This window comes from Cervus elaphus, chromosome 18 (genome assembly GCF_910594005.1).
Source record: "Cervus elaphus chromosome 18, mCerEla1.1, whole genome shotgun sequence".
In the NCBI taxonomy this organism is placed as follows: domain Eukaryota; kingdom Metazoa; phylum Chordata; class Mammalia; order Artiodactyla; family Cervidae; genus Cervus; species Cervus elaphus.
The window spans coordinates 119,726,653-119,742,496 of NC_057832.1; the positions used below are offsets into that span (position 1 = coordinate 119,726,653).

General features: G+C 39.5%; 1 protein-coding gene across 13 annotated transcripts in view; it reads right to left on the reverse strand.

The window, feature by feature from the left end:
- KMT2C (lysine methyltransferase 2C) overlaps nucleotides 1–15,844 on the reverse strand; it is a 257,991-nt gene that overhangs the window by 150,983 nt on the left and 91,164 nt on the right. For 11 of the 13 annotated variants that reach the window (XR_006334856.1, XM_043871872.1, XM_043871871.1 and 8 more), the window contains 3 exons: nucleotides 9,730–9,871; nucleotides 3,931–4,131; nucleotides 563–708 (listed from right to left, as the gene is read on the reverse strand). Coding sequence is in view for 12 of the 13 variants with exons in the window: in XM_043871872.1 (XP_043727807.1) it covers nucleotides 563–708; nucleotides 3,931–4,131; nucleotides 9,730–9,871 (489 nt within the window). In the remaining variant the exon portion in view is untranslated. The remainder of the gene's footprint in view (nucleotides 1–562; nucleotides 709–3,930; nucleotides 4,132–9,729; nucleotides 9,872–15,844) is intronic. The other 2 variants (XM_043871877.1, XM_043871865.1) reach the window with 1 other exon arrangement.

Sequence of the window (15,844 nt, forward strand, 5' to 3'; positions counted from 1 at the left end):
ATCTCATCCTTTATGACAAACTACATATACACCACTCTTCCACTGCATTCCACACCAATCATTGATAACAGCTCAGTCTTTAAATTCTCTATCACTTGAACAATTACATGCAGTTCAACTACAGAATGAAATTTACTCAAAGCCCCAACATCACTGAGTCATAAATACGGGCCACTACACTGTACTACAGGACATCCACACGGCTAAGATCCATCATCCTTCACTCCTACTTCAGGAAGACCCAGACTGCCATGCTCCCAAGTTTTCACAGATCCCTTTATAATCTCTCTCTCTGCAACTGTCAGATTTCCATGGCACTGCTGTCTACACAAGTGCAAATGCAAATATTTATAAAAGCGTCCAGCCCAGTTATGGCCCTGTGCAGATGTTAAATAAGTTAGATAAACATAATTAGACAATTTATTTTACCTAAGCAGGCATATTTAACAAAGATATTTTTAACAATGGCAATAATTATTTCTAGATGAATGCTATTTAATATTAAGTTGATAATTGGCCTTGCAGAATTAAGAGGTAGCTATTATTGAAGACTGGCTCATACCTGTAGGATCAAATAAGGCTTGGACATCAATGGCATCGGGAAGGCCAACCAGACTGAGTTCATCCCACAGTTTACCAGGCTGATCGTCTGAAGCAGTCTGCGTGCTCACACTGACACAAGTCACGACACTCTGCTGAGGCCGTTCCCTGGAAAAGAAAACAAAACAAAACAAATGTGAAAATGAGAACAAGGAGAAAACTGTTTCGCTTCATAATGACTTAAATATAAGGTATTGCCAAATCAATTTTAATTTATTTTGCATAAACTGCTTATAAAACAACTTCTAGAATATATGTCATTGTTCATAACATCAATATTAATATAAAACTGGGTAGCTATATTATGTAAACAACAACTAAAAAAAAAGTCTCCAAATCCATAAGGAAATGTTATATATCTGTAATTTTTTAACTGACATTCTACTATTCTAGTCAGGAACTGTATGTTGTCATATAAAATGAATATTCCCTTTGGCCTTATTTAAATGCTTAAAAAACATAACTTGAGCAAATCCGAAATCTCTAACATGCTTTATGGTAAGGGCTACCAACAACAGAGTCGGCAGTTAAGTTTACAAAAAGAGAGGTTATTTCCCAGGGGAAGTGAAAACCCACTACGAAGTGTGACAAGGGAGGCAAGGGGAGGGGAATGTGTCAGCGGGCGCATTCGTATGTCCCCTCAGCAATCTTGACAGCCGATCTTTGCTGCGACGCTGCATGTACCCTCCGCTAAGACTTCACCTCACAAACCAGAAGTCAAAAGCAAAACCAAAACAGCTACCTACTGGTGACTTGGGAATAAGGGAAATAGTGTAACAACAGCAAAAAGTTCCTGATAAAAGTGAACACTGAATAAGATATACCACAGATGGGAGGTTTCAGACTTTCAAAGCCCTAAAACTTCAGATATTCACTGAGATTGGTAAGTAAACAATGACTGCTATTGTGTCTAACAGTAAACACAGGAAATCAGATGGTTGGCACTAAAACTTCAATTTTCCCCTGATATCAAAGTATTCAGCCTGATGATAATTCTGGATTAAGTCACTATTGAATATAGATCATAACTCACTGCACATCTGTCTGCTGGATATTTATCATGATTCCTATTAAGAGAAAATCAGCACAATGACCAAGGAACTAAACTTTTTTATACCTGGAATCATTGAAAGAGAAAAAGTATTAACATTTTTCAGTAAGTACATTTAAATATCAAACCATGTAAAAAATAACCTGTATTTTTATGTGCAGCATTAGAAATGCACAAACTTTTTTTTTTAAGTTCACCATGCTATGCTAACTCCAAGTCTCATTTTTATGAATGCCCGCGGTGAAACAAACGAGAACAACCCTCCTATAAGGATGATCTCTCCCTTCCTGAAAATATACCTTCATTACCAAGCACTGCCAATTTATTAGGAGGAAAAAAAAAGACCAACAGTTTGTCTATAACGATGAACATATTGTTTAAACATACTTTCTTTACACCAGAATTTGATGGGGGCACAGATATAAAAACCAATGGAATGACTAAATATTCTATTACTAACCAGTTCCTAACCAGCAAGTTAGTCAAACTTGACCTTAAGGTTTTACAGGCAGTGTGTATGCAGACAATGTGATGTCAACCCTAAGGGTTACAGAAGCCTGGCTTAGGGAACAGCAGAAATACACAACCCCTCCCCCAAAGCTTAAGTCTAAAACAAACCAAAAAGAGAGGAAATGACCCCTTGATTACATATTCTTATATTTAGTACACTATGAGGGAAAAACTATTTTAAAATCCTGCTTTTCAAATAAAAAAAATTAACTGGCTGTCTATCTGGTTTACAACTCATTAGCAACATAAATATTGTCAATATTTAAAATCATTACCAAGCTAAATGATTTCCAAATTTTGCAAACATGCTTTATTCCTAAGGTCCATTAACTGGCCTGTTATCATCACTTAATAACTTTAGTTAAACACTTAAGTGCATATAAAGACTTTCACTAAACCAAGGTTATTTTTTACATAATTATTTTCAGCTCATAAAAGTTTTCATTAAAAATTAACTAAGCTTATAAAATAAATAAATAAATGAAACCCAACTGTACTTCCCAGAACAGTTCTTCACTAATTGCCATCATTCAAGGCAGAACACCAGAATATAAGATATAACCTGGTCCAGTCCACTAAATTTACTAATGACTGATGGACTTTGTAAGTTTCCTGGACTTCTGATATACTTTATTAGAATGTGAGCACTCAAGTTGATTACGAAAGGTAAAGCAAGGCATGGCCTTTAAAACATCAAAACTCTAAATACAGTACTTCTGAACTTCCTTAAGCTGTTCCACCTTAAATTCTTTTAGAAGAGTTTTTCTTGTTATTGTTTCATTTCCTACTTCACGTCTTCAAGGCATTGGCAGCAGTCCAAAAGAAGGAGCCAATCAAATAAGTACAACACAACAATGCCTCAGTACTTAACTCTGGCCGCCAGCCAGGCAGGCACTTGGGTGATTACATCATCAGCCTCAAGGGCCAGAGCTGGTGAGCCTTCCAAGCTAAATTAATTTTTACACTTTCTCATCAACCACAGAAACTTCTACTCCCTCAACTACCAGAGGCAAGTCCACATATGAAGATGGCCTTCAAACAAAACTACAACATATAAAAAAATTTTAACTTCAAAAATAAACATATTAGATAAGAGTTTCAGGGAACTAAAACATCCATGAATATAGACATACATGTATGACTATACAAATAGTAAATGTTTTTTAATTACAGTTGATTTACAACTATATACATGTATTAGTTGCAGAGGTAACCACATAATTTTTTTTTATTTAAAAAAGACCTTCTTTAACTTTAGAAAGGGCAGCATATGATTACTCAGAAGGAAAGAAAGTTAACACTGTATTACAGTGTAAGTGTTTACAAGACACTTCACCATTCTCTAAAGCGTAAACACAAACAAATAAATGACACTTAAAGGACATGAGTAGTAAAAACCACTTTGGTTTTGCAATTCTGTTATGTTATATTCTTACAAACTATTTAAAACATTTAGAAAAAGGAAAGAAAGATCTCATTAATTTTTAAAATTTTTCATTCTGTTTATATGAATCCCCTCTAGGCTTATATTATGTTCTTTCAAGTTTTCTTCTTTTTTGTTAATACACAACTAAACTTTTTTTAAAATAAAGAATTTTTTGAGAAAATGTTTGCTGGGTTAATGGTGAGTCATAAAGCATTGTATGGATGTTGGAAACACAAGAAATCATTTGGTAACAATCCCATTCACATAGTCTTAAACATTTCAATGAAAATAAACTATATATAGTCTTACTGCATTTGACCTATTTATATTCAAAACCACTTACTTTCTCTGTCCTCTTTGTTTTCGTGGTGCTGAGTTTTGTGTTTTCTCACAAGTTCCATTGCTGTTGTCATCAATGTCTTTCTTGTTAGAAGGCTGATTTTTCCAGGGCAAAATAAACCCAGGCGTTACTCTAAATTGTTTTAAGTCTCCTTGTCCTAAGGAACTTTTTTCACCACAGTAACAAAAAGCACAGAGCTGTTCACTGGCAAAATGAAAAGGAAGAAAGAGAGAAGCAGTTTTATTTAACTATTTCAAGCTCCAGACAACTGCAGAAATACTTGTGCTTTAAAATTAAATACTGTCTTTAGTGCAAGCTAAGTGTTTAAATCTATAGTAATTATACATTCACAATTCTATTTTTCTACAGCATTATTTTTAGAAATAGTAAATATACCCCAAAATTATATTTTGTACTTAGAAAAACAATTTTCCTTTAAATCTGATTCCAAAAAAAATCAAAGTATTAAAAAGGAATAAAGTAAAAGCTAAGGTTGGGCAAAGGGTATGGTTTAATGGCCACTCAATTATATCCCAGCTGTGTAAAGCAAGTGGTAACCAAATTTTATTTAACCAGATGGAACATTCATTGTGCATGATACACACACACACACACACACACACACACAGATATACAAATATAAATGTAAGTGGGTTAACGAGCAGTTAGTGATGGAAGTGGGGGGAAGGGAGGGACAGGGTCCAAGAGCAGGGGGAGGGGAGGAAGCTGGAGCAGTGAGACCTTTTATTTGCTACACTGTAACTAAGGCATCAGGACATCACATACTGATCAAAACTCAGAACTATGTAACACAAAGAATGAACACTATGCAACTAAGAACTTTAATAATAATGTATCAATACTGGTTTATCAGTTGTAACACAGGTACCAAACTAATGTAAGATGCTAACAACAGGGGACAGGGAGGCAGGGGAAGATTGGGTTTGGGAACTCTCTGTTCCATCCACTTAATTTTTCTGTAAACCTGAAGTAGTTCTAAACAATAAAATCTATTATTTCTTTTAAAAAGAGAGCACCTTAAAAGCTAAAGGACAAAAAATAATAAATATATTTATGGAAAATACACTTAGTAAGGGGTCTTAGGAAAAAAACAGAATGAAAAAGAACCACTCCTCGTGTATATATTTTCTCTTCTTAACATATTTATGGCTGCTACCCTCAAATCCTTCTTCTCAAGTACTGAAGTTTCCACCATCACCTCTGTAGTCTCTACCCCAGTCTTGCATTAACAGGTGATAAGAACTATCTACAATCTTTTCAGATAATGTTTAACATAAGTTAAATTCATATTAGACCTCTCTTGACAAACTGCTTTTTTAAAAAATAAAAGTTAAATATTTTAAGTGTTTCCAATATCATCTATTTCCATTTTGTAATAAATGTGCTGCCTATTGATACACACACACACACCCCCCACACACACAATTACATGTGGTCTATTTTCAGAAAAATGAAGTCCAATGTGGGAAACATGTTCTTCTTGCCTCCAGGATGCTATCCATCAATATCCTTGGCCAGTATTTTATTAATTTTTAAATTTTCTTATTTATAATTTTCTTTAAGCTATTAAAACTTACATTTTCTTCAGCATACCCTGTCTCTGGTTTTTTTGTCCCCTAGAAATGTTACCTATGACGAGCAACAATCAGATGAACATCAACATCAACTGACTAGGAAATGGAGCAATACTTTTAAAGCGTTAATACTAACAAAAAATAGCTTAACCTTAAATTTATATCCAAAACTATCACTCACATGTGATGGTATAACAAAATCATCCCCAGGTCTCTAGAAGACCTCAGAAATTTCACCACGCAACAGACCCACAACGAAAATATTTTTAGAGAAATATTCAAATTATTAAAGAAACAGGAATGTTACAAGAGATATAGGATATAAAGACAGACAGAGTAATTTATTGCTAAGTTTAAAGGATGCACAAGGAAACTCCCAGCTTCTGTTCTGGAGGTGGAAGTCACAGAGAGCTCTGGCCCATGGTCACAACATACAAACTCACTTTTCTTGAACACTTCTGATTACAGAAGTCATAGAGCAGCCAATTCACCTGCACCTGGACGAAAGGCGCTTCCAAGACCAGAGAAGACACAAGCACTTGCTTAACCTGAGGAAGAGGCCCCCGGGTGTCACCTAAGCAGGCTGTGAATTCAGTGACAACTGTACAAACTGCTCCAGGCCAAGCGGCGGGGTAAGAGACTACACAGCATCTGGGACCTGCAGACACATGGTGAATTCCAGCCCAATCACCAGCTTCTCTCCACGCCCCTCCCCAGGGGCTCAGGGCCACCACTGGGGCCTGGGCAAGAGCCCTGGGAACACACCGGTCACGGGACAAGCCTGGGGGCCGAAACGCAGCCACTCGGGGAGGACACAGAGACCCAGCCAGCTCTTCCTCCTCCCTTTTCCCAGGGGGAACAAAAGCCACAGGGTGGCAGAGAGAGAGAGAAAAAGTTTCCACCTGCAATGCTCAAGACCAGCTGCAGACGGAGGAATGTGGGGTGGGAAGGAGACCTCTACAGTGGAGGAGGGGCAAGGCTCCGTCCTAGACCCAGACCAGGCCAGGTCTCCTCTCTCGAGGCAATGACAGGACCCCCAGGACACAGAGACAGTGTTCACGAGAGGGCAAAAGTGAAGCAGAACAAGAAATGTCCTGCCAATCCACTCCACAGCATGTGTGGGAAAGCAGAACAGTACAGCTCCACTGAAAAATACTTCAGCATTTTCTTTTAAAAATTACTTCTCTCTTAGGTATTTAGCTAGCTAAGTGAAATAAAAACGCTATGGTTCACACCAAAACCTGCAAGTGAATATTTATCCCAATTTTATTCATAACTGCCCCAAAGCAGAAACTACCCAAACATCCCTTAACTGGGAAATGATAAACTGCGGCAGGCACCTCCATAAAACAGAAGCCACCTCAGCAATAAAAAGGAGACAACCACTGACATATGCAACCACACAGATGACTCTCCGAAGCATAATGCTAAGTTAAAACGCCAGAATCAAAAGGACACACGATTCACAATTCTGTTCACATGATGTTATTGCAAAGGCAAAACCACAGGGTCAGAAAATAGGTAAGTGACTGCCTCGGGCAGAAGGTGGGGTCAGGGTGACAGCAAATGAGCCTGGGGGAATTTTTCAGTATGACGGAACTGTTCTTTACCTTTGTGGTTATATGGATATATGACAGTATGCAACTGTCAAAACCCACTAAATGGGTGCATTTTACTGCATATAAACTAAAGCTGAGTTTTTAAAACTAAGCAAAAGGTTGGGGGGCCAACAAAGAAAATAAAAATAGGATGTATTTAAATCACTAGAAAATGAAACGCTAGATGATCAATGCAAAGAGATATGAAAATGATAAAGCATTTATACTGCTAAATCTAAGAAATCAATTAGAACTGTAAATCTGAAGTTCTTTCAAAACGAAATTCATAAAGAAACATAGTCAAAGCTATGGTTTTTCCAATAGTTAGGTACTACTACTAACTGATGTGAGATGTTGTGAGTTGAGATGATGTGAGATGTGAGAATTGGAGCATAGAGAAGGCTGAGCACCAAAGAACTGATGCTTTTGAACTGTGGTGTTGGAGAAGACTCTTGAGAGTCCCTTGGACAGCAAGGAGATCAAAACAGGCAATTCTAAAGGAAATCAGTCCTGAATATTCATTGGAAGGACTGATGCGAAGCTGAAGCTCCAATACTTTGGCAGCTGATGCGAAGAGCTGACTCACTGGAAAAGACCCTGATGCTGGAAAAGACTAAGGGCAAGAGGAGAAGGGGGCAACAGAGGATGAGACGGTTGGATGGCATCACCGACTCAATAGATGGGAATCTGAGGAATCTCAGGGAGACAGTGAAAGTGAGGGAAGGTGCAGTTCATGGGGTCACAAGGAGTCAGACACAACTTAGCGACTGGAAAACAACAACAAAAAAGACATGAGTCTTGAGAATTCCCTGGGGGTCCAGTGGTTAGGACTCAGCACTTTCACTGCTAGGCTAGGGGTTTGATCCCTGGTCCGGGAACTAAGATCTTGCATGCCTCAGGGTGTGACCAAGGGAAAAAAAAAAAAGAAACATGAGCCTTCAGGGATATCATCTTCAAAACAAAATATAATGTGCAATCAATAGAAAAAAATTATCAGTGCAATAAAAAGCAGAAAAAGTGGAGAAAATTATTGCTTTCAGAGAGCTCACATAAAAGTAAGGGGGACAAATAATCAAATGAACTGCTAGGAAATAAAAAGTGTAACAAAGGGAAATAAAGCAGAAATAATGGGTAAATGCAGTGTGGACTGTTTATTTTTTATCTTTCATTTTGAAAATTTTCAAACCTTCTCCAAGATGCAGATCATGGTAGGGATTTGAAATTTTTAGTATTATTGAAATATTTAATGTAAATAGAAGAGATAGCCATTAAAGAGAGTTTGAGGGAAACTTAATTTATGTTTTAGAATGATCATTTCTGCAGCTATGCTAAAAGGTAACTGTTGCCTCCTAAGGATAACAGAAGGCAATGGCACCCCACTCCAATACTCTTGCCTGGAAAATCCCATGGACGGAGGAGCCTGGTAGGCTGCAGTCCATGGGATCGTGAAGAGTCAGACATGACTGAGCAACTTCACTTTCACTTTTCACTTTTATGCATTGGAGAAGGAAATGGCAACCCACTCCAGTGTTCTTGCCTGGAGAATCCCAGGGATGGGGTCGCATAGAGTCGGACACGACTGAAGTGACTTAGCAGTAGCAAGGATAACAGGGACTTGAACCAAGATGGTAGGCAAGGTAAGACGGTGAGTACTTGTCTGGGACATCTTCCAAAGTCAAACTACAAAATTCAGGGTGTGAGGTACGAGAAAAGAGAGACATCAGGATTAACTCAAAAGGTTTTGGTCTAAACAACTGGACGAATATTGCTAATATTTATACAAATTAAGAAATCCTGGGGAGAAGATTTGGGGTAGGCATGGGGTCAAGAATCAAGAGTGCTTCTGGACGTGTTATGAGTGCAGTGTCTAGAATACTTCCAAATAGTGATGTCAGGCAGAGACATGGACAGGAAAGTCCAGAGTGCAGAGAAAGATCGGCCCTGGAAATACAAATGTGTGTTCATCGGCACACAGACAGGACCTAGCTATCAGACTGAACAGAAGTGAACATGTTGAGGACTTCAACCTGAGGACTCCAACATTACAAAGTCGGGGGAGGTCTCCACAGAAGCCAGCAAAAGACAAAACAAGAAGGGAGATGTGCCGAGAGCAAAAGACAGAAAATAGTTCAAGAAGACGGGAATAGTCAACTGATGGATGGTTTCAGTTTTATTCATGTCTTCCAAGAAAGATCTAAAAAATTAACAAGACTCCAAAGCTAAAATATACACTGAGGTTATAACATCCTGTATTTCTTTTTTAAAAAAATGAGAGAGGGTAAAGAACAAGAGTATAAGCTTACATTTACAAGTAAATAAAAAATCTGTCCTTATGCTCAAAGTTTTGACTTTTATCTTCTTCTAGGAGCTGCACACTGCAAACACTCTGTTCTGGTCTGAGGGGAGCAGAGTAACATGCCAGACCACTGCTCTGTCCTACAGCCACGTAAGCCCCAGACACGCTCCACCCCAGGGACACACAGAGCCACCAGCTCTCAAATTCCACCCAGGTTTACGTCCTAAGCTTGCGTCTCTGAATTTCCTCTCGGCCAGCTCACTACCCTTCTTCCTGTCACTCATCTCTGACCCAGCTGCATTCCTTCTCGAACCTGATTTTGGCTTCCACACCAATAGAGACCAGGGAACTTGCAGATTCCTCAGACACAGAGCGCTGAAGGGCTGGGACCGGCTGCTTGCTGCTGTCCGCTTCTGCTTCAGCATCCTCTTCTGCTGACTGTTCTTTGATTTCTGCTTAATAGTAAAACAAGAGAACATAAAAGTCACTTTGCATTACATCACTCTTTGGTGAATTTATCTATAATGCAGATAGCATGAAGGAAAAATAACAAAACAGCAAATGACAATATGTAACAAACACAGGAAAAACTTATATTTGTTGTTCAGCTGCTAAGCTGTGTCCAACTCTTTGCGACCCCATGGACTGCAGCACGTCAGGCTACATATAATCAAAATAATGTAAAACAGCATAGCTTTCCAAATTGCCGCTGACTTAAGTTTCGATCTTAGTAAAGCCTGTTAAGAACTTTATTTTCAGGATTACAAGTCCTCTACAAAACAAACACACTTTAAGGTGACTCGTAAAAAATTTTCTTCATAGTTTATTAATTGAAATTACCATTAATTTAAAACAATCATGCCACAGTCTCTAATTATCAGCCATTCTAGGAGCACAAAAGGGTTGAACCCAGGCCTCCTGCGTTGGGAGTTCAGAGTCTTAGCCCCTGGACCACCAAAAAAAGTCCCAGCTATTATCTTCATTTTAAGGAGAAACCCACAGTGGAGAAAGTTGCTAAGACCACACAGTGAGAAGACAGCATAGCTGGAGCTTGAACCCTCTTTCCAGTCAAATCATTCAGTTTCAAATACAGTTTATCTGACATGGATCCAGCCTTTGAGACTATGACAAAAAATCTTTCCTAAATAACTTTTTAAAAATATAACTGTATTTTTTAAAACTCACTTAGGAGCTAAAAAAGTAGCTCATAATTGACAATGAAAACGAACACACCTTGACCCCACTGCCTTCTTCAGTCATGCTCAGGACTCCCACCCTAAACACCACACAGACCTTCCTAGGACGCAGCCTAACTCGGGGAGGATTTTCAAACACCACTATTCCTAGTATCATTCTTCTCTTTGAGGAAAATCCACACTCTATCTCACACTGTACTGTTAGACAGTAACAGGCACAATTCCTCCACCAGCGTCCCTAATGCAATAAATCCCATGCTCGTGGCACCATCTTTCTTTTCTGATGTGAAATTTACCTGTTACAGCTTTCTGCACCGCTGTCCCCAAACCAAAAAAACAGCAGCTTACAGTAGTCTAAGCTCCCCCTGTCTCTCCTTCTCTGGAGGGGCTCCCCTGCACTACCTTTTCCCTCAACGGACCTTCCTACACCGAATCCGTCTTCCCACACAGTTCTCTCCACCTCCGCAGGTGGCAAAAGAACGAACCACCCAGGGTCCACTCAACACTGGAAATGCAGCTGCACAAGGGAGTCCCCCCTTCTGAGTGAAATCGCCCTCACTTCTGAAATGCAGGGACATCAGGGATCACTACCGGCTTGGCTTGGTGCCCTGAGGGCCTCTTCTCAAGTACCAGTTCCACCAACTACTAACTAGGCAGCTTGATGTAGAAGTCACCTCTCTCAGCCTCAATTTGCTCCCCGTAAAGTTAGAAAACTACCTATATCTCATGAGGTTGTTAACAAAGATTAAAAGGTCTAATACCTGTCCCTTCAGCTAGTTTGAGACCTCCAAATGTGAGTACAGCTCTCTATATGTCCTTTATATTTTCATCTTTGAAGAGCGTAATTATTATCCAGGTTTCAACAGTCTCCTGTCTTCCTGATTTTTAAATCAGTATCTCTAACCCTAACTCCTCTCCTGAGCCTCCAGACCTCACTTTTGCTGCATACAAAGCACATCTAGCAGGTTCAACACCCACTTAGACATCAAATTTGATTTTCTGCCTTCAGATCACCACTTCACTAGGACTTCCCTATCAAAGTCTTCCAGATTCAAAATGAATTTTAGGGAGCTATCCTGACAGTTTCCCTGGTGGCTCAGACGGTAAAGCATCTGCCTACAATGCGGGAGACCCTGGGTCGGCAAGATCCCCTGGAAAAGGAAATGGCAACCCACTCCAGGACTCTTGCCTGGAAAATCCCAAGGACGGAGAAGCCTGGTAGGCTACAGTCCACAGCGTCGCAAAAAGAGTCGGACATGACTAAGGGACTTCACTTTCACTTTCATTCTGACAAATAACTTTGAGAACTAGCAATTTGTTTAGTTAGAGATAACTATAACTGTAAATCCTGTCAAATTATTAAATTAATAATGAAATGAGGCATCAGAGATGGTTTTAACTTTTCTATTTAAAATAATGGTTCTTTTTCAAGTTGAAACAGAAAAGCTGACCATAAATTAAGAGCTTCTGGAGCCTATTAATCATAGTGTCTCTCCTGTCTACCCCAGCCACAAAACTGGTATAGGATCAAATCTACAAATACAAAATACATTTGTATCAAAGAAGGATTATAAAAAGTTCTGCAGTTTCTAGTATATAAAAATGTTAATTTCTGTACAACAAAGGACTCCATGAACAAAATTTTAAAATATATCACAGATGGAAAGAAAACACATGTGATTTGTATCCCCAAGAGGGTATTCAAGTCCAGAATATGTAAAGAACTCCACAGATGAACAAGGCACATAACCCTGTAGGAAAAAATGGACAATGGACAAAAATGCATGCGTTCTTTCTGTTATTCAAGTTTCAGTAGGGCATGTAACTGCTCAGCCACAGACTATTTCCCAACCTTTTTTTGCAGCTAAGCACGGCACACTGTCACCAACAGAACGTGAGCAGAAGGAACCATGCAATCTCTTCACTGCCTTAAAGGAAAGGTGCTCTGGACCACACTGTGTTCCATCCACTGTATGGACTGGGCCATGGAGGTGTCAGCAACCCTTCTGCAACAATGCAGAAGAAAACACCACTCTGAGGAGGGCAGAGAAACTAGACGGAAGGAACCTGGGTCCACAAACAACCACAAGAAACAAAGACATCCCGTCAGCCTGGACCCCTCCCTCTCAGAAACACTACATGAAGGAAAAATGAGTATCTGAGCCACTGCTGTCTCTGGGCATCTCTGTTACAGCAGTGTAACCCAGCTAATGAGCACAGAAAATGGGCGGGCTGATGAGCAGGCAGGGAAACGGTGACGGTGGCGCTTGGCAAACAGCTGGCCCCTCTGACGCTGTGTCACGGCATCGGCAGTGCTGCACCGCAGTGCCCTGAACTCCAGGGCGGGCATCCGGAGACACAGAAACCATCCCGTGGTGCCGGCCCTCTGGCGCTTTGCAACCAACGGCAGAAGGGAACATGGACTGCTTGAGAGAGGCTCTCTGCCCATAGGGTCAGACACACCTGAGCGCACACACACCCAAAATACTCTGCATGCCAAGTCACTTCAGTCGTGCCGGACTCTTTGCGGACTATAGCCTGCCAGATTCCTCTGTCCATGGGATTTCCCAGGCAAGAATGCTGGAATGGGTTGCCATTATCTCTTCCAAGGGATCTTCCCAAACCAGGGATTGAACTTGCATCTTTATGTCTCCTGCATTAGCAGACAGATTCTTTACCACTTGGGAAGCCCCCAAACACTACAAAATGACAAAATACTATAAAGTGACCATGTATAAAAACACTTTGTAAAGAAGCATTTCATTTCTACCCAGAGATGCCCAGAGCACACGTGGGATATGCCCTCTGTGTACCATTTCCATTACTAGGTAACAAGTGTCAAGAGAAGAGATGAAAACTATAAAAGAGGAATAAGAAGAGGGCCTCAGAAGTTTACAGACAGTGGTCAGGCAGACAAGGGTCACGGCGCTACATCCTGTCAGAACACGTTTCTGCTAAGAGCCAGCCCCAGTTAGCCCGCACCCACAAACCAGGAGCCCTCCAATAGGGTATGGCCTGCCTGCTCTCGCTTAACATCTTGCTAAGTGCCACTTGGGCCTCTAGTTAAAACTTTTCTTCTGGCAAGTCGAGGCACAATCTCAGGTATTTCCTTCTTTTTATCCCCCTGCAACAGAAAATACATAACACCATAAACAATTTGGGGGTTCCGTTTATTGCTTATGAGTGTACCAAACATAGGAGGCAGCACCCCACTATACACTCTACAAAGCAGCTACTGTATTTGTGCTGCAAACCAGAGCCTAGCACAAAACCTAGATGTTCAGTAATTGTTTAATTAACTGATTAATTATGTTGTGTAATATAAAGCAAGCGAATAACCTTATTATAAGGAAACGCATAAATTAGAAAAAGCACAAGAAAAAATAAACCAAAATTTTAATGGGCTATGTATGCTCAGGCTCCTCCAACTCTTCGTGACCCCATGGACAGCAGCCTGCCAGGGTCCTCTCTGTCCGTGGGATTCTCCCGGCAAGAATACTGGAGTGGGTTGCCATTTCCTTCCCCAGGGGATCTTCCCGACCCAGGGATGGAAACCGTGTCTCTCACGTCTCCTACATTGGCAGGTGGATTCTTTACCAGTGTGCTAACTGGGAAGCCCTTTAAAGGGCTATTATTTGGTAATTACATTAATCAACACCAACATCCATTTTCTACTAGTTACCCAAACCACATGCTTCTACGCTTTCGGCAACTACTAAGTAGAGTAAAAATTATTTTTCTCTCTCCTAACTTCATCTCCACACAACTGGCAACACTTGTCTTGCTTCCTTTATATATAATACTAAGACTACAGAAGAAAACATATCTAAGAAACTGCGTAATCATGTCCTTTCCTTCTTTTGAACAGTGATGCTCAAAAAAAGTATGCATTCTGAGTTATATTTTTCAGTTGTGTTTGTAGCTTACTGAATCTAATGTATCCACTAAATCCAAAATGTGCTATAAAGCTAAACAATTAGCACAATATCAGAAATAGCAAGTATTTTACTTATCTTTATTCACTAACCTACTTAAAATGTTGACACTGATTAATAATATACTGCTTTCACAGGGCATGTAAAGACTTTAAAATGTAAGCTGACTATAAATATATACACAAAAATGTCAAACAGTGGTTCCCTAGAAGCTAACACTTCATACAGCTAACTTAGTTCTCTTTGTAACTTATCCACAGTTTCATAAATACAAACATACATTACTATTATACATTTAATGTGATTTTTTGATGCAAGCACAAAAGAATTAAGAAAAAGACTAACACTTATCAAGACCTCAAAATCACAGTGACATTAATTAAAATAGTAATTGTTAAAATCCAACTGCTCTCTGGATGTATTATTTAGTTTAAAATATTTCCTTTAGATAAGTACTACATAGTATTAATACAACTTACATGAGGAATCTAAATAGTGAAACTCATAGAAGCAGAGATTACATTGGTGACTGTCAATGGTTATTGGTGGAGATGGGAAATAGGGAGGTATTAGTTAAAGGGTACAAAGTTTCAGTTATACAAGATGATCATGTCATAGAAACCTACTCTACAGCACAGAGCTATAGCTAACAATACTGTACACTTAAAAATTTTGCTAAGAGGGTAGATCTTATGTTAAATGTTATCATCACAGAAAATAAAAATAAAGAGGGCAGTATAGGAAAAAAATAAAATGAAATATTTCCTTTAGTTTTTCCTACATACCTTTAAAAAATTTTTTTAATGGATACTCATTTTTTGCAACTAATAGAAGAAATTAAATAAAACCCAACAAATTAGAGTATACATCATCACCACATAATATATATAATTATAGCAATTATTATAGCAAAAATTATAGCAATCTTAATCTTCTTCTGAGTCTTATTTTTATTTCGGCCTAAAAATCCAATGCAAAAATAATATGAAAATATTTAAAGAAACATCGTCACGGCTAACGTTTAGTACATGCTTCCTCTCTCCTAGGCAATTGTTATAGGTGGTTAAATGCGTGAACTCACTTAAACTCTGCCTGATGAAGACAGCTGCGGGGCCTCAGGCTTTACACAAGCTAGGAAGTTAGTCTGCTACTGGGTCGCAGATGCTGTAGGAGACGCAAGACTCCTGCACCAAAGACAAGGACTGTGCCCCTCACTGCAGGGAGCAGCACAAGTGTGAGGACGCCGCTGGGGTTCACTGCTGGCCCCCAGGTGTCATGGGGGCAGAACCGTGGGTCC